The sequence below is a fragment of the Dipodomys ordii genome, unplaced genomic scaffold (genome assembly GCF_000151885.1).
Source record: "Dipodomys ordii isolate 6190 unplaced genomic scaffold, Dord_2.0 Scaffold2, whole genome shotgun sequence".
Lineage (NCBI taxonomy): Eukaryota > Metazoa > Chordata > Mammalia > Rodentia > Heteromyidae > Dipodomys > Dipodomys ordii.
In genome coordinates this window covers 8,770,099-8,790,193 of record NW_012267218.1, presented here as the reverse complement: position 1 = coordinate 8,790,193, position 20,095 = coordinate 8,770,099, and the positions used below count along the sequence as shown (strand labels likewise).

The 20,095-nt window shown below is 35.7% G+C and overlaps 1 protein-coding gene across 3 annotated transcripts in view; it reads left to right on the top strand.

The window, feature by feature from the left end:
- The window catches only part of Unc79 (unc-79 homolog (C. elegans)), a 236,360-nt gene that overhangs the window by 37,044 nt on the left and 179,221 nt on the right, over nucleotides 1-20,095 (top strand). The window contains exons 2-4 of one of the 3 annotated variants that reach the window (XM_013014112.1): nucleotides 5,279-5,399; nucleotides 12,806-13,110; nucleotides 15,999-16,169. In XM_013014112.1, coding sequence (XP_012869566.1) covers nucleotides 5,279-5,399; nucleotides 12,806-13,110; nucleotides 15,999-16,169 — 597 coding nt within the window. Of the gene's footprint in view, nucleotides 1-5,278; nucleotides 5,400-12,805; nucleotides 13,111-15,998; nucleotides 16,170-20,095 lie in introns of those variants that run through there. The other 2 variants (XM_013014121.1, XM_013014130.1) reach the window with 2 other exon arrangements.

Genomic DNA, 20,095 nt, shown 5'->3' with positions numbered 1-20,095 from the left:
AAAAAAAAAAAAAAAAAAAGAAATCAAACAGAAATTAGCTTTGCATGTTTAAAAAAAAATTAAAAGGATTGAGAAAGAGCCAGTGGGCTCTTAAGGCTCAGCATCAAGTTGGAAAAGAGGCTAGGAACTTGCATGCTACATGAAGGATTGTGTGGTTTATTCTGAGGGAAATGGGGAGCCACTGTAGTATTTTAAACAGAAGATTACATGAAGCAGTTTTTAAGTTAAAAAATCCTTCTGGATGCCAAAGGGAAAAGGAATTGAAGAGATGTAAAAGCAAATTGGAAGATGAGTGAAGAGACTATTAGAATTCATTAGGAGACAGTAGTACAGAGTAATGACACTGAAGATGAAAGCTGAGGCCAATCTTGGAGATGTACTTTGGTGGTACCATTGATAGGATTTAGGGATGAATTAGATTATGAGAGTTAAAGAGGAAATATAAGGATGATTTTCAGAATACTTTGCACAAATGACATGAAGTAGATAGTTTTTCTTTTGATGAGGGAGAGTTTTCAGTGTTGGATATATTTATTTACTTTGAGTTATCTTCATGATTCTCAAGTAGAGATATTAGGTAGATGAGTCTGTTACTCAAAAAAAGATGCATCTGGATTGGAGATGAATATTTATTTACTTATTTTTCTGCTGGTAATGGGGCTTGAGAGATGAACATTTAAGAATATTTGGCCCAGGGGCTGGGAATGTGGCTTAGTGGTAGAGTACTTGCCTAGCATGCATGAAGCCCTGGGTTTGATTCCTCAGTTCCACAGACACAGCAAAAGCTGGAAGTGACACTGTGGCTTAAGTGGTAGAGCTCTTGCCTTGAGCTGAAGAGCTGAGGGACAGTGCTCAGGCCCAGAGCAAGCCCTATGATGGACAAAAAAAAAAAAGAATAATATCTGGCCCAGGAATAATATTGATGGCCATATGGATGAATTGGAATGCCTATGGAAGATACTGCCAGAGAGGAACAGGGAGCCTAGGGTTGAACAATGATGAATTCCAATGCAATGGGCGATATAGTGGGGTAAGGTAGAAATATGTTCAAGAAGAGGAAGCCCAGAAGAAAGTGGTATAGGGGAGCCAAGGGAAGAAAATAGTGAGACTGAAGAGGGACTGTCTATGTGTAGTGAGTTGAAAGATCTAGCAAAGTGACAGATGACTGTGTCCATGGAATTTGGCAATCTAAAGGGGATGGTTCTAGGCAAAGTAGACTCGGTGCAGTGGTGGAGGAAGAAGCCAGACCTGAGTAAGGGAGAGTCAAACAAGAAGTGAAGGAGTGAAGAGAATGTGCACCTAACTCAACGCAGGAACTTTGTCTCAGAAGTCAGAGGCCAGTAACTGGTGGGGAACAAAGTCCTGGGGGAAGGTTTTGTTTTCCTTTGACAAGGAAGATTCCAGAGTTAGTCTGAATGTTGGTGGGAATGATTTAGGAAAGAAGGAGGTATTAATGAAGTAAAAGGACTAGCTGATAGATTGAAGGCTCTCATGATGGGTTTTTCATCTTTGATACCAGGGGAAAAGAGATGTAAGTAGATTTTTAAAAAATACCAATTGTATATTGAATATGTGCTGGTTACAATGCTAAGTGATTTGCACAGACTGATGTATATTCAAAATAGCCTTCTGACATTGATATAATTATCTCCACTTTACAAGTGGGGAAATAGGTGGAGTAGACATAGAGCCAAGGTCTTATTTCAGAACTATTTGGTTTCAGAGTTTGCACTCTCAGCTCTTATTTAGAGATATTCCTCTGCAATGGTGTATGAGTTTTCTCAGACCATCATAACAGTATCGCAGAGTTACTTAAATGACAGACATTTTTTTTTCTCGCACAGTTCTGGAGACTTGCAGTCTAAGACCAAGGTGTTGGCAGATTGGGTCACTCCTGAGGCTTCTCTCCTTGGCTCACAGATGGCCACATTTTTGCATGTCCTCACTTGACTCAGCTCTTTGTCCTAATCTTTTCTTAAAAGGACACCAGACAGATTGGATTAGGTCACACTACCTTAACACCTTTATTTGATCATAGTCACCATTTTAAAGGCCTTATTTCCAAGTGCAGTTACATTTTGGGGTTAATGTTTCAGCATATGAATTTTGTGTGTGTGTGTGTGTGTGAGAGAGAGAGAGAGAGAGAGAGAGAGAGAGACAGAAAGACAGAGACAGAGAGAGACACAGAGAGAGAGACAGAGACAGAGAGAGACAGAGACAGAGACACAGAATTTAGTTCATAACATATGGTTCTTTCCTTTTTTGTGATACTGGGGATTAAATCCAGGACCTTGAGCATATTTAGTCAATTGCTCTACCACTTGCACCACAACTCTAACCCAACAGATGGCTTTTAAAAGTATAAAGAATGAAGTGGATGTAGAGGGAGTTACAAAGAGCATGTAACTGTATTTGAAAAAGAATATAAGATAGCTAGAGAAATGTAGAGGTAGCTTCAGGTGAGGCTGGAGATTATTTGTACACAGCAGTGCTGCCCAGTTATTTGAGTCTCTGCAGTAATAGGCTGGTATATCTGTGAAGTAAAGAACAAGAATTCTGTGCTTTAATGGGGTGCTGGGTGCTCACATAGGCTTATTAATCTTGACCATTTGTTGTGTACAAGGTTGAAATGAAAAAGAATTTTATTCATATCCTTAGCACAACTACAAGTTACTGTTTGCCAGGGACCTTTCTGGTTGTTTTCAAGTAGATGAAAGTGTGAAAGCTAAATCTTTGATTTTTGCGATTTTGTTATTTGCACCATTACAAAAAGTAGATTGAATATACTTCCAACCTATTGTATAAATTGTTTACTTAACATTTCCTTCTTCTTTGTCTCCTTTATTTCTTTTGCCCCCTCCTTTCTTTCATGCACCCTCTTTCTACCTTAATTCATTACTAATTTATTAAGTACCTATTAGGTGTTTGACACTAAAAGGTCTACAGATATAGGTATATATGTGTACAGATATATGTATAAATGTTATAGATAACCTAGTGATAATGCTGTTATTAAGTATTAATTCATTGCTCAGTTAATCTTTTGAACATATTGGGTCCCTAAGTGCCAGACAGCGTGTTAGGCTTGGAATAGTGACATGTGGAAGATATAGTCTTCACCTTTTAAGAAATTTGCAACTTGGTATAGAAAATAGAAAGGTGAGTAAACAAAGGCAATGCCATGAAATTTGTAAAATATTAGTCTGCTTTTTCATGCACTTTTGGATATCTTTTGAAATGAATTAATGCATTTTAATGAAAAAGACCTATAAAATCCATTCATTTTATAAAGATTTTTAAATGCTTATGATCATTATGTAGTGACTTAGAGCTCTTGAACTATGAACAAGACATTGAGTTGGAGAATTTTAGACTTTCTCTTCATTTGAGCTTTTTGTCTATACCTTGCACTGTCATCAACTTTGGTTTTTAGATGTTGGAATGATTAATGGTATTCTTGAAATACACTACAGAAACATGCTGAATATTAAAGCTTGGGAAATGTCACAGTAACAAAGCATTATTGTCATGGTGGGTGAACAGGTCATATGCTGACCTAGCATAAATATCAGATATTTGGAACCTGGAACTATGTATTAATCTGGAGGTTCATTGTACTGTGACAACTATGATGAATGACAGATCAAAAACATTAAGAAGAAAGTAGATTTTTGTAGATTATAGAATTGATATGTTTTCAAATATCACCTACTTAAACTTTCTTAAGCAGAAAGTTGTTTAGGACTAAACAGAGTTGAGTGAATAGATATGATCTTGATACTTACTTTGGGAGCTAATATACTATATAAATTCAAGACATTATCTGCATTGTAGATTTATTTTCTGGGAAAATATTAAACAGATTATGGAAATAGCTCAGAAAGTAGAAAGGAGAAAAAGCAAATCTGAAAAATGGTGTAGATAGGTTTTAGAATTAATTATTACTATTAGAAATTGTTATGTAATGACATATGCACATAACTATGTCATATTGACTTAATTTAAATTGTGTTATAGAGTATGTCATAGTGTAAAGAGCATTGGATTGGGAGTCAGGAAATCAGAGTGGTCAGCTCTGCCATTGCTCAACTGTGTGCATCATTTTCACATCTTTAAAGTGAAGTGGGTGTGAGAAATGGTCTCTAAGGTTCTCCCAGTTCTGCTACTTTATTATTCTGTGATTCTAAGTCCCATGCCTGTCAAAAGAATTTTGACTTTTTTTAAGTTGCTTAAGCTAGCATTTCAGTTAGAATGCATCCAGGAGCTTATTTCCATGGGCAATTGGGAACAGCAAAGCCTTGCATCTCCAGGACTTGATATGTCTTCTGCTAACCACTGACAGTGAGCCATACCACCTAAGAGGCTCCCTTGATAGCCTTAAAGAGTGAAAGAACAAATGGACATTATTGAGAACTCTGTGGAAGAGGAGACCAGAGAGACGTTGATCATCATGGCTCCTTGGGATTTGCAAAGAGGAATGACTAGAACTGGGCCATTCACTACAGCCAGGTCAAAGGTCAGGTCAGGAATGTGGACAATGCTGGTGATTCCAGGTAGGTCTAGGAGGGTAAATAAACCTGTTTAGTACTCCTGAGCAGCCAAGCTCAGCAAGCAATTAGGAAGAGTTCTAATTTATGAAATTCTTTGGAAGAAAAATGTGACATTTAAAATGTTTAATTACTGCACCATGGTTGTATTCTTTCTTAATACTCACCAAGTTAACTTACCTTTAACATATATGCACAGTTCAAGCATTAACTTGACATAATCAAACTAAACATACTTTCATGATCCCTTATTAAGTTAAAAAAAATCTGATTTCAGTTGATGGCATTTGCAACGGACTCCGCCCCCTTTTAAAAGCAGTTTTAGACCTTTGAGTTTTCTCAATTTCAGTTAAGCAATATTAAATATAACTGTCTAGTGACAGAGACATATCTATTATTACTTTGCTCAGAATTAGCTCATTTGGGAGTAATTAGAAAATGATTGGAATATTGCTTTTCTTACTGATTAAAAATAACGTACAATTCATAAATAGGGTATTAATTTAGATGACTAAAATAATTTTGAGTACTGAATACAATTAGAAGAAATTAAAGGTGTTTTATAATTGTTTCTATTATGAAATTTCAATAAAAATGACATATGTTCCTTGAAACACTGATTAAATTCCTATAATTATTAAAAACATCTGTATGCCTAATACATATTACAAGATGATTCTTTTTCTTCTTTTTTTGTTTTGTTTTGTTTTTGTTTTTTTGCTTTTATCTAGTTGCTTCCAAGATACGGTACTTGCAGGAATATCATAACCGGGTTCTTCACAACATTTATCCTGTACCATCAGGAACAGATATTGCAAACACCCTGAAGTACTTTTCTCAAACTTTGTTAAGGTAAGCCTGAAAATATCCTCTACTTTGAGACAACTATTAGATAGTACTATTGAATTTATTGGGACCTAAATTTTTATTGACTTGAAAGTTTTGAAAGGCATTACGTTTTCTAGTGCTCTTGTCAGAAGAGTCTGGACTCCAGTCCTCTGGGTGTATATAGCAGATCAGAATCTAGGGCTAACTGGAAGATGGTGGCATGCCTGTTGCCTGCTTTCCACAGTCTGAATGTCTTTTCAAGAGATATATAAAAGGTCTATATTTGGCACTAACACAGCATGGAATTAAAAGGAGAGCTTACATATTTAAAATGAAAAACCAGGAAACACTTTTTAGTCTAAAAATCAGAATCATATTTTAGGTGGTTCATCACTAGTATTTTCTGTTGCTTTAAGCGCAGTATATGGTAGTAAAAATTGTTTTTTTTTTTTGGTCTGTGTACCACTTCAAGTATTAAACATGCTTTCTGATTGATACTGAAATTTTGTGGAGGAGAAGGAACAAAAACCCAAATGAGCTCTTATTATATACTGACTATTTTTACTACAAGGTAGAGACCTGAGGGACCATTCTGTATCACGCTTTTCACTCATACCCACACGCAAAGAGATGCGCCTTTCCAGCGAGGGCTCAGTTGTTTTGAGAAATGATACCAGAAAAGTTCAAAGAGCATTTCACTTCTCATTAAATTCCCAGGCTTGGTCTTTTCCATCACCATGATCTTCTCATTTCAGATCTGCTTTAAAGAAGCACATAGGCTGACTTGCTATGATTTCTTTTAGGTATTTTGCAGTATAGGGTTTGTAAGTTATTTATTGAAGAACACAAATTTGGAATGATTGTCATGACACTGGAGCTATTTATAGCAGGATACCACTTTGCCATGGGCTTTTGGGTGGAACATCCTGTGGAAATCAAGCAGCTACTGTTTTGCAGTTCCCATCTCTCTGTTCTTCTTTGGGCTGTCTTTTCATTGAGTATCACTACTTGAAAGGATTCTGTCAATTAAACCCATGTATTAGCATAGCACAGTTAAGTGTAAGATTATGGTATAGGTCATTTACTTATTGAATGGTGGTAGATTAATTAACTCAGTGTTCATAGTAATAATAAGATAAATTTATTAACAAACCCATCTGATTCTATTTTCTTGAATTTTCCTTTTGTCTTTGAGGTCAGGGATCTCAATGAGAAGCCTTTTTTATTGATCACAAGTTGTAAAAGTCCTTAAAATGAGAGGCACATTTTTGGTAGGAAGTTCTACGAATTCCATTTGAAAAGCAGTGACACCTTGTTGGCACCTCAGAGCTTGCTACTTAGGATGTAGAATTGACCAGAAAGTAAAGAAATTTAGGGTACTAAAGTCATGTTTCTTTCTTTCTTTTTTTTTGAGCCAATTGCATTAGTATTTGATCATTTTAGCAGTTTAATGGTGAAGCTAGGGTTAAGGTAGCTTGTACAGGCAATTTGTTGGAGAAGATTTTGTGCAGTTGAACTATTTGATCAGAAACATGAATTATGATTACCACAACAATATATACAGCAATTGTACTTACATATATCAGACACTGCTCTGAGTACTTTAAATGTGACATGTCATTTACCTCATAATTTTATAAGTAGATTATTATATTCCTTGTACAGATAATGAAATTGTCACAGAATGGCTAAATAAGTTGCTCAGAATTATCTAAGAATCTTGAGCTCAAATTTGAGCTCAAATTCTAGCTCCAAGATTCTTAGTACCATATAAACAAAACGCAGAAAATGGCACTGTGGCTCAAGTGATAGAGTGCTAGCCTTGAGCAAAAGAAGCTCAGGGACAGTGCCCAGGCCCTGAATTCAAGCCCCAGGACTGCCAAAAAAAGAAAACAAAAGAAAAATCTGGGCATGGTGGTTCATGCCTAAAATCCCAGCACTTGGGAAGCTAAGCTTCACAAGTTGAAGGCCAACTTGAGAAACATAGCAAAGTCCTCAAAGGAGAAAAACAACAACAAAACAACACTTTATATTTTCTAAAAATTCCATCAACTTTATCTGGGTCAGAATTATATTTTCACAGCAACAGTTATCTAGTATTCATGAATATATGCAGCTCTCACTAATTTCAATAGAATTTTGTACCTATTTTGAAAAGCTGAGATTAGCCTAGATGTTTAGTTAGCGTCAATTAATTTAATCCACAGGAGAGGAAAGACTATATGTTATCATAGTTGATTATAAAATCTGTTAAAGTGCCAGCTGGTGGCTCACGCCTGTAATCTTGGTAATCCTGCTACTCAGGAGGCTGAGATCTGAGGATTATTGTTTGAAACCTGTCTAGGTAGAAAAGGCAGTGAGACTCTTATCTCTAATAAAGTACTCAGAAAAAGCTGGAAGTGGTGCCATGGCTCAAGTAGTAGAGTGCTAGCCTTAAGCAAAAAAGCTCAGGGACAGTGCCCAGGACCCTTAGTTCAAGCCTCTCCACCCTCTCCTGCCATCTCCCCCCCAAAAAAGAGGAAAAAAAACAGTTAAAGAGTTGCATATGTCTACTTAGTTCATAATTAGATGTATATTAGAGCCTGTAGAGGTTCCCTAACTCTAGGTATAGAAGGAAGTCCGGTGTAATATTTAGTGTACTAGCCCTTGCTCTGAGAATGGTAAAAGGAGATTAGTGACTATTTATTGAATTGAGTTTTGTCCAGATTTCATCCAGTGCAGAAAACTTCGTGACTCTATGTGAATCTAACAGTGACCTAGGGTTCTAGGTCAAATTACATCTGAGTACTAACTTGTACTCATTTTTTGGGGGAGATGGGGTCCGGTTGTGGGGCCTGAACTCTGGCCCTGGTGCTGTCCCTCAGCTCTTCAGCTTAAGGCTAGCGCTCTACCACTTGAACCACAGCGCCACTTCCGGCTTTTTTCTTTTTGCTTATGTGGTGCTGAGGAATAGAACCCAGGGCCTCAGGCATGCAAGGCAAGCGCTCTACCACTGAGCCACCTTCCCAGTCCTTGTACTCATTTTTTAACTTAATAGAGTTTTAAGTTTGACAGTAAACACTTACTTTATATACAACATCAGTGGTTAGGGTTTGTTTTAAAAAGTATTTTTATTTTCTTTTAAGTAGTTGTACCAAGGAGTTGCCATTCAACAAAACAGTTTATGAATACATTGTGTCTGATCAACATCGTGCTTTCAACGTTCCCACCCACTCCTGCCAGCCCACCCTTTCCCTCACTTTTCTTAATTTTTTAGGCTACACATTGAATTGTTTTTCCATTTAACAAAGCTGTGTATGTTTACAATGCACGCTGAACTGTGTCATCCTTTCAACATCGTCACCACCTCACTTTGACCCATCCCTTCCCTTATTTTTCTTATTTTTACGGAATATACAATAAATTCTTGACTGCATTCTTCTCCCTTTTCCCCTTGTTTACCGTCTCTTCCGGCCCCGCCCTTATTGCAAGTACCCATTTCTGGTTCTTATTTTACTGAGCTTTGACTTAGTCTTTCCAAAGAATTATACTGTTTGAGCTCTCCATAGAGTCTATCATACTTCAGTTAATTCTTTTGTAACTGCTTGCATAGTACCCAATGTGTTTACTTACAGATTTATAGGCACATTCTAGCTACCACAAATGAGAGAAACCAGGCAATTTTTTTTTTAAATTCGGAGTCTGGCTTATTTCACATAATAGAATTTTTCCAAGTCTTTCCATTTCCTTACGAATGGTACAGTATCATTCTCTCCGATGGATGAATAGAATTTTTTGTTTGCTGTTAGTATTAGAAGTAACTGCAAAGATGATCATCAAGTTTAATCCCCTCCCTGCCACAGAGGCGTCTGTTTATTTTACATTAAAAGCATTCTGTGATCGTATTTTAAGCTTCTAAAGTCTTTAAGGATTTTGCTTCTCACCCTGTAGAATCTTTCAGAGTTCTTAGTCTTCTTCCTGTCCCAGGCATTCTTTTGTAATTCCTTCTCCTGAATCTTTCTTGTGGTGCAAGTGCAAAAGCTGAAAATTAAAAAACAAAACAAAACAAAATGCATTACATTTGGGGAAAAGTTTCCTGTCCTAACTCTTTTTTTTTGGGGGGGGTCCGGTCGTGGGGCCTGAACTCTGGGCTTGGGCGCTGTCCCTCAGCTCTTCAGCTCAAGGCTAGCGCTCTACCTCTTGAGCCACAGCACCACTTCTGGCTTTTTTCTTTTTGCTTATGTGGTGCTGAGGAATGGAACCCAGGGCCTCCGGCATGCAAGGCAAGCACTCTACCACTGAGCCACCTTCCCAGCCCTCCTGTCCTAACGCTTTAAAAAAAGCTTAATATGTTTTTTAAAGGAGATTTTAGTCCCGTAACAATAATCTTAATTAAATGCTAATGTTTAATTGCTTAGGAGAACACACACACACACACACACACACACGTGCGCGCACACACACGTGTGCACACACACACAAACACACACACACATACACACACACACAGAGGATTATACCCAATCAGGATGGAAGGACCTGGAGAATGTTAAGTTAATTGGTTTGTCCATAGAGTAGCTTTAAAGCAAAACATATTGCAATACATTTTGTTTAGTGTATAGATACAATTCAAATATCAAAATTCATAATTGTATAGGGAAGTCATTGGCATATTCATTTTCTGTGCTACCAATACCTCAGGACAGTTAGCTATCTTTCCCCACACCCACAGAGGCCTTCTCTTGCCTTCTCTTGATAATGAAAACCAATGCTATGAAAGAGGACCTCAGGAGGTGAAAAGGAAAGATGAAAAGTTGGCTGCTGGTTCAGACTCTTCTAAGCAGGGCATTCTTAATATTCTTTTTGGTCTAGCCTCTAGACTTCTGGGAAAGAATTTCAGATGGGAATATCATTTGATGATTCCCAAGTAAAGAGAGTTTGGTTGGGGAAATAAGTTTTTTTTTTCTCTGAATAAACTTCACAAAACATCATAAAATCACAATGCATTATACATTTATTCATGAGCCCTTCTTAAGTTTTTTTCACAAATGAAAACATTTCCTTGCATTGAGACATGAATGGCAAATATAACTGGTTTCATGGATTACTCATTTTCCTTCATTTTTCTCAACCTCACCTATTTATTAAATCTAAAGGCAGCGAGAGAGTTCTACTGTTTCAATGCTGACATTCTTCCCTCCCTGCATGTGGGAAGCTATTGTTGCTATCATTTGGGAATCCCACATACACAGGAAGGGAAATATCAAAGCAGAGCTTCCAAAGTTAATTTTGTTAGTGCTTGTTAACATGTATTCAACATTGGAAAAATAGTGAGCTATATTAGGAAAAACCAGTGTGTTATATTTCCCCACCAAGGAGAAGTTTGTTGAGTGCACTGAGCTTAAAGTAGTTTAAATAGTATTAATTAATAATACTCAGCTATTTTGATTCTCTAAGGGAAAGCATTGTTCTTATACCACTTCTATAAGATCCACATCTGAGTTGACCAATTTAGGACTGAAGTTTGACAATTAACATACTGACATATCCATTATGATTCTAAGGGCATTTTCAATAGGACAACATCTTATTGTTGGTAATGGGGTTTATCAAGAATATAACATTTAAAGGTGGTACTCTTTGGAGTAACTAAGTTATATAATAAAAGTATAGTTTGACGGAAATCTGATGGCATTTATAACAGGTGTAGGCAGGCAGGGGTAACTGGAATGTGGATATCCCATTGGAAAGTATAAGTGGGAAAAGTCAAATACATTACCCACATATTGCACATGCATGTGCACTCACATACCTACACACACACACACACACACAAGGTAAATTAAATCCCTTTAAAAGTGAAAACAGAAGTTATACCAAATCTTAAGATACTTGTTGCTAAGAAATATTACATAACTATTCTGAAATTATTTTTATTATCAATTGTTTTCCCCTGGACATTGGGTAACAGAAGACAAAGGAGATTGAGGTAAATTAGGCACATAAAAAAGCATGTAGTCATTTTCTTACATTGTAACATATTTTTGCACTAAGAATAAATTAAAATTAATGAAAATTTGGTGTAACAAGCATGCTTAACACTAACCAGTTCTTCACATCACTGTAAAACTGTAGGTGTAAGCTCATTAACTAAGAATTTAGTAATGTTTAATGTACATGGAATAAATGTAAAACAAAGTTATTTTCATGTAATGAAACATTTATAATCTGTTATATATTTTGGCTAATATATAAGTGTAATTTGATAAGCACTTCATAAGTGCTGTAGATATTATAATGTATAGCAATTATCTTTAATGATAAATAATATAATCTAATTTCTAAAACTTAAACATTTGCATAAGCATTATTTTTTATTTTAAAATTAATAACTTTTCTACCTTATTGTTTTTACTAAAAGTTTTTATTTTAAAATTAAGACTAAAAGAAAAACAATTCATTTTTAGAAGTTATTTTTCCCATTAAAATTTTATTTAACTTTCTAAATTATCTTTCCTTTAGTTCTTAGTGAGTTATGTTGAATAATGTAAGTAGCAACAGTAATATATGAGATTTTATTGTATCATGTGCAGCTCTATGGCAGATACTGCTCTCTTAGTCTTTAGAATTTTCAAGGTAATTATATAATAAGCCACTGTTTGTATTCATAAAATAAAATGTTTCCTCCCCTACATGCCAAATTAAAAACTGCACACATAAATACCCATTATCATTAGCTCACAAGCATATGCTATTGACCATCTACTATATCTTATTTTATAGCTTTTCCAATGTAGTTTAGCTAACATTTTAGAAATATGTATTATTTCTAAATTCATATGCCTGTTTAAACTTCATTATCTCAAATGATACTGACAGAATGTCATGAAACAGTATCATAATATACATATAGACATTATTTTGATGCAATAAACATGTGATTTTTAAGACTTTCTTAATAAACTCACATGTTTATTCTTTGCTAAAACATGTTTCTGCAAGTGCCATACCTATATTTTACAAGTTTCTATTTACGAGATCAAGAGTCTTGCTAAAAAATGTTCTGTGAAAGCTTCTTCTAATTAGGAATAAGAGCCTCACTGGTTAGACAAAGCTATTGTTTTCCTTCCAGGAAACATCTCCTTGGCCAAATTGACAAACTGTAAAACATGGGTTTGGCACTGAAACATGCATTTTTATATTTTTGCTCCTTATGAACCAGATAACACATGAGATGCAATGAAACTTCCACAAAGTGAACCTGCTTTATTTGGTATCTCTGAGCACAAAGCTACGTGACTAGCATTAGATTTGTAGACTCTGCTGGCGGCGATTGCATCTTATGTGGGTTGTATCTGGTGTTTTATTATTTGTTTTAGAGTGTCATTTCAATGTAATGTGCTGTTCTTTGTGTCTTTGTTGTCTCTTTTTTTTCTTTGTCCCCCCAACAGCATTTTGTCCCGCACAGGGAAGAAGGAAAACCAAGATGCCTCCAATTTGACAGTGCCCATGACCATGTGTCTTTTTCCTGTGCCATTCCCACTCACCCCATCTCTAAGACCGCAGGTCAGTTCCATCAACCCTACTGTTACTCGCTCCCTCCTTTACAGCGTCCTGCGAGATGCTCCTTCAGAACGTGGCCAGCAAAGTCGTGATGCTCAGTTGTCAGACTACCCTTCTTTGGACTACCAAGGCCTCTACGTGACTTTGGTGACTCTCCTGGATCTAGTTCCTTTACTACAGCATGGCCAACATGGTGAGTATTTGAGATTGGGGAAAAACTTACATGTTTCTTTATGAATGTATACCACGCTGTGGAATTGGGTTGGAGACCGTTGTTATTGTTATACATCTTTTGAAAGAGTTTATTTAGTTTTAGCCTTTCTTACTCTGAAACTTAATTATGGTGCTTCCCTGCCTATTATTACACATTCTTATACTCTGAGGGAGGTTGTTCCAGTGAGCTGGAGGCAGGAGGAAGGATAAACAAGAAGCTCTCTTCTCCCTAGATTAGGTTTATAGTAAGGACTCCTGTTTAAATCACAATTGAGAAAGCTACAATTTTTGAACTTGTCTCTAGAATATGTAAGAGGTGGAGCTTGAAGACTAGGCTCTAAGACAATGACCAGGTCTTTGTATTTTGGGAACAAACCAAAGAATCTCTGTGGGATTCATTTTTCATGTCTTCAAAATAAGGAGGTTGGATAAAAAAAATGTCTGGGAACTCTTCCAAATTGATCTAACAGCCAATAATCACTACAACATTCTACTATACCAAAATGTTATGGTATACAACTTTAACAGTATTTTAGAACAGAAGCTAGAGAGCATGCTTCTTTTTTTATCTCTTCCCCCTTTCTGCTATATATTTAGTAAATTTCATTATTTTGCTTGTTCAATAAGTTCTAATTCATAAAAAATACAGTAATACTTTTCTGCTTAACTATCGAATATATATTTGGGAGAATCAAATGGAAAAGCATACAGTTAATGAAGATTTTTATGTGAAATGCACTTTAAAATATTGTCTTCACTTTAAAACATTGATACTTTGGTTTCTGGAAGTATGATAATCAAAGTTTCATTGTACAGAAAAGCTGAATTTTGGAAAAGTATGGGTGGTGGGCTTATTTTGTCTTTTCATATAACCAACTCTCCTATGAGAATACTTAATTTATTTAATGTAATATGTTCCTAATTAAAAATTTACTTTCATAAAAATGATGAAATAATGACAACTGATTTTCTTTTCTGGTATTTACAATTTTGTAGTATAAACATATAGAAATCTGTAAAATTACTTATCCTGTACTGTTATAGCTGTTTTAAGCCTAGGCTGTTTTACAATGATCTCCTAGCTCAGAAAGTGACAAATTTGAATACAAGACAGTCAGAGCTCACTATGGCCATGAGCTTGTTAGTACCTTTCCTTTGTGATGCCAGTCCTGGATTTGCTGTGGACTTTTCTGCCCCTAGGATGGTATACTAGGTTAAGATAAAAATATTCAATTTGGTAAATTACAACCCATCTAATTGCAGTTTCTGTGGACACTGCAGTAAGTTCTAGAAAATATAATTCCTGTTTTTGCTCTTGTACTTTTTATATAGATTTTTGTGACTTTACTCTTCCTTATTGTCTGTTGTGTTTTTATTCTGCATAGCAGAACTTAGAAACAGGGGAAAAACATACCAGTTTGTTCTTTTGAATGTTTTAGAGAAACCAAGCAGCTTTCTTTCTCTAAGAGTAGTCTGAAGAACCTCAGAATCACCTAGGGAGTTTGGAACATGGATTTCTTAAATAAAAATCAGTGTGGTGTGTTTGTAAGATGCTTTCTATGGATGCTTCTTTTACATACTGAGATTGAGAACCACTATGTTACGGTTAGGGGCTGTGTCCTTACTCTTGAGTCTGAGTGACCTACAGCAAAGCATGTTAGGCAGCATTTTTGTCACAGTTCAATGCATGCTCAGGTGATTTGGGATAATCACTTCTCTGCAGGTCTAAGATTCCTTATATTAAAAAATAATACTCCCAGACCCCTTTCAGTGCTAATGTTCTATAATTAGGTTTAAAGGCTCAGAAAAAGTAGCTGAAGTGTTTTCTATGCACAGCTTCATGTAATTCTTAGTAAAACACATGTCAATTTTCCATTTCATTGATTTGATCTAAGGGTTGAATGGCCCTGGTTCTGCAGTGTGCTTTGTGGCCACATTGTCAGTTGACATGCCTGTTGCATTAATATATTGATTCTAATGACAATCAGAAGTAATGTTAGAAATCAACACAACTCCTCTAAGAAGACAAATCTGCTGTAAAGCATGGAGTCCAATATTTTACTATTATAAGGAATTAAAAAATAATAACTCTTCATTGTTAAATCTTGACTGGTGGCTTACATTTTGGGAGATTCAGAAATATCAAAAGGTACATTAATGGTGTTTGATCTATATGTATTATAAAGCTAAATGGTTATGTTTTTGGAAGTCCTCTATTTTTACTTCTCATGCAGGTAATAATGATGGTAATAATAATAGCTAATATTGGTGGAACACACATTATATGTTAAACAAGCTCTTTGTATTTATTTCATTTAAACTCCTAACAACTCTTTTAATGAAGAGAGGTAAGTATTAGTCCTATTACTCATTGTAAGATGTGGGTAGATCATCAAGTAGAATCATATATAGGACCACTGAGTTTGGTTGCTAGAGCAGAAATAAGCTGCTCTTATTTCTAATTCTGCCCTTGGCTTTTCTGAAAACTCTAGGGGGCACATAATCTAGTGGATATAAGAATGGACAGGACTTAGGATTCAATTTTGCATGGAAAGCATTTTGAATTTTGGGATTAAAGGGCAATATGAATACCAAATATTATTTCTGATTGATTCAGGATTGAGGAAAAGCTCATGAATTAAAAGTATTAATATATATATATATATATATATTCAATCATCAGTCACTTACTGACCAACTCCTAAAGACAGACTATACTTAGCAGTATATTTTAGAACACTTAGCAGGAAAGGAACAATCATTATTATGATAATTTAAGCCAGTTCCCTAGGAATTAAAATATACAATTAGTATATTTTTGTTAATGGCAAAATATTCAGTGACTGATTATCTGATTTTGTTTTGTAGATCTTGGGCAGTCAATATTTTATACAACCACATGTTTGCTACCCTTTCTCAATGATGATATTCTGAGTACTTTGCCCTACACGATGATTTCAACGTTAGCTACCTTTCCTCCATTTCTGCACAAGGATATTATTGAATACCTTAGCACATCTTTTCTACCAATGGCTATATGTAAGTTCAATCTTATCTAATACCATATTATTTTAATTTATTATACAAATGGAATTTTTTATTATAGGCTCTTGTTTTTTTAAGATAAGAATGCTCATTTGCTATGACATATGGTATGGTTTAAATTTAGTCCTTTCAGCATTGATATTATGATGTAGATCAAAGAAATGAAAGACAATTATACTTGGTTTGATTGTATAGAATAGGAAGAAAGAGAATAATCTATACTTCATACTCATAAACTATAGTATCTTATGCCACATTAGAAAGAAGTATAAAGAATGTTTTCTCTAATGTAGAAATTCTCGTTTGCACCTGAAAGCAGTACAGTAAGATGGAAAGAACAACAGATAGAGTCAGGATGTAATGATTCTAGTCCCCACCCTGCCCCTATTTGCCATGTCATTTGGGAGTTCAACTCACATTGTTGAAACCTCACCCACAGACAGATGATCATATTAACTTCCCTCATTGGGGTGTGTGATGAACCATGAGTCAAAATTTAGGAAGTCACTGAAGAAAGCTAAAGCCTGCAGTTCATGTGCAAGGTATAGTTAGAACTGGCCAGGTATGGGTGGCTCGTGCCTCTAATCTGATCTGCTTAAAAGGCTGAGATCTGGAAGATCATGGTTTGAAACCAGGATGGTTAGCAAAGTCTATAAGATTTCATCTCCAAAATAACCAACAAAGAGTAGGCTGGAGATATGTTTCAAATGGTATAGTGCTAGCTGAGCAGGCAGCCTGAGCAAGCATGAGGTCTTGACTGGTACTGCCAAAAAAATTGGATTTTGAATTAATTTGTTTTAGTGGGTAATCTGGAAAACATTGTGGATTTAGGAGTCAAACCTATCTAGATTCAAATCATAGCCCTTCCACCTGCTTGTTGTGTGACCTTAGGAAAGTTCCTTAATTGTTCGATTTGTTACCTATAAAGGAGTGAAGTGGTCAGGATGATTAAAACCATTAATCTGGAACAATGGTAAAGTGTTGATCCAGTGCCTGGTATACAATAACTGTTAAGTTTACTCCTCTCCTTCCCTTAATTCTTGTTCTATAAACACATCTTCATTAGTCACATCCAAATCTTACCCATCATTGGTCATTATTTTAATTTTATGTACTTTTAATCTTATTGAAGTTGTTCTTTATCGCCAACTAGTAAACATATATTCTTTCTGAGCTACACTGGCATATTTTACTAACAAGTTTGGTTTTAGGAATGAAATTGTGATTTTATGTCTTTTCAGCAAATCTGATCTAATTACGTAGCAATCCAGAAAAATAAACAGACTGATCATTCCATTCAAGTTACAGAATATGTGTTTTTTTTTTCCATTTGTCTGGGTAACCTTATAGATATGTACTTGCTTATGGGCATATTTTTAGAATTGTGTAATCTTGTTTTTAGATAAGTAATATTAGATTAAGTAATATTAACTGTTGGGAACAAGCATGGACACATTTGTTTTTTTTTTAAAGACTAGCAGGTGAGGAGATAAACTTCTTAGTAATAAATTATTCACTGTATTCCTACTTCTTAGAAATAAGGTAAAATTTTGGGAAGGCTATTGAATATAATAAGCTCCTGAAGTTTTTGTTGGTCATGGGGCTTGACCTTTGGGCCTGAGTGCTATCCCTCAGCTCTTAGCTCAAGGCTAGTGCTCTACCACTTGAGCCACAGCATCACTTTGTTTTCTGGTGGTTTATTGGAGACAAGAGTTTCACAGCCTTTCCTACCTGTGCTGGCTTTGAACTGCGATCCTCAGACCTCAGCCTCCTGAGATAGGCATGAGCCACTGATGCCTGGCTGAAGTTATACTTAAGATTGGCTAGGCATTGAAATATCTGAGAATTCATTTCTTCACAGTTGGTCATTAATTTCTACCTAATTAGAAATATAAACCCCAAAACACACCTTTTTTTTTTTTTGTCGGTTGTGGGGCTTGAACTCTGGGCCTGGGCACTGTCCCTCAGCTCTTCAGCTCAAGGCAAGGGCTCTAGCACTTGAGCTACAGCGCCACTTCCGGTTTTCTGGTGGTTTATTGGAGATAGGAGTCTCACGGCCTCTCCTGCCCGGGCTGGCTTTGAACCACGATCCTCAGATCCCAGGCTCCTGAGTAGCTAGGATTACAGGATTGAGCCACCAGCGCCCGGCAAAACACACAATTTTTATTACTATACACGAGGGTTTTAATTCTACATACCAATTTTTGGGTACAATTCATCTTAGTCACTGTTGCCCCTTCTATTGCCAAACATACCTTTAGTCAAGGTAAATCCTTACTTATGAGGCATTTGAATTTGGCAACTGAGGAGAACAAAATAGTGAGTTGCTTTTACAAATTTGTGTAAATTTTGGTGTTTATTTGTGGAATTACTTGATGTTCCTTTAAAAGTGTGAACAATTCAGTCCATATCTCTGAGTCTTATTTTTTTTTTCTATCATAAAGGAAGGTTTGGAAAAAAGGCAGTCTCTAAGCTTATTTATGGCTTAATAATTCTAGGTAAAATAACATGAATCTTACTTTCTGTAACAGGCACAAATCTTGAACTAACCCAGTTGTTGATCTGATTAATATGTTTATTTTGTTCTTCTAGGTTTCTTTTTACCTTGGTTTTGACTTTATGTCTCATCATCATTCTGGTAAATCAATAGTAGCCTCTCTTTGTTACTTTTAAGTCTCAGAATAAATTATAGTACCAGCTTTTACAGCCATATTCTATTATGCTAGTCAGGTGCTTCTTTTTTGTGCTTATTTTACAAAATATATAGACATGGATCCAAAGATTCAGGGATGTTGTTCCAGATTGATTATGTGAAAATGAGTTTATGGGAGAATGTGAATCTGGTTATTGTAACCATGGTGTTACTATTTTTGGGGGTAGTTCAGTGTCTAGAAATTCTGACTAAAGCAAGACAGGAAAATTTAACTTCAGAATATTTTTATTTCAAGACTGAGATATTAGTATGAAAGATACTGAACTTTGGAAGATACTTGATAGAATCTTTAAGACAGAAATGCAGTTGGGCATGGTGGTTCATACCTATAATCCTAGCTACTTGGGATGTGGAAATCTGGAGGATTGGTTCAAGGCTATTCTGAGCAAAAAGTTAGTGAGAACCCATTTCAACTAACAAGCTGAGTATGGTGGGGTTTTGCCAGTTATCCTATCAATGTAGGAGAGAGAGATAGGAGAATCACAGTCCAGGACAGCAGGGGCAAAAATGAGAGACTCTGTCTGAATAAAAGCAAAACCAAAACAAAACAAAATGATCAGAAAGGCTCTGTTTCTTTAATGTGGTGTTTCTAAGATCAATAGTAAAACATGAACATTTTTTCAGGTGTTAAATTATTGTATAACCAATGACAATGTAATTAATGGTAATATCATTGTCTGCATCACCTGGATAATGAAATTGTGAGCTTTGCGGTAGACCTGATGAGGTATTGCAGCTCTTTCAGATTGATCTTGCATGTATAGCTATGGGTGCTTCATGCCATCTTTGTTTATAAATGAAACACTTAAAATAACTTCTTAAAAAGTTTGCAGAGCAAGTATCAAATCGTTATAAAATTTCTGTTGACATAGCTTTCTTCTTTAAGTTTTTCCATAAATATAACTTCTCCTTATTCCACTTGTATACAATATATTTTGTTTATAAAAGTATATTAAAAGAATTACTAAGAATTGAAAAAAAAACACTTGCATGTCACCATGGAAACCTTTTTCCAATAAAGGATCTGTAATTTTTGGACTGAATTGAAATGTGGATGTTTGGAAGATGATGCTTTGGTAGAGGAGAAAAAAAAAACCAGCTTATTCTTTTTTTTTTTTTGGGTCCGGTCGTGGGGCCTGAACTCTGGGCCTGGGCGCTGTCCCTCAGCTCTTCAGCTCAAGGCTAGCACTCTACCACTTGAGCCACA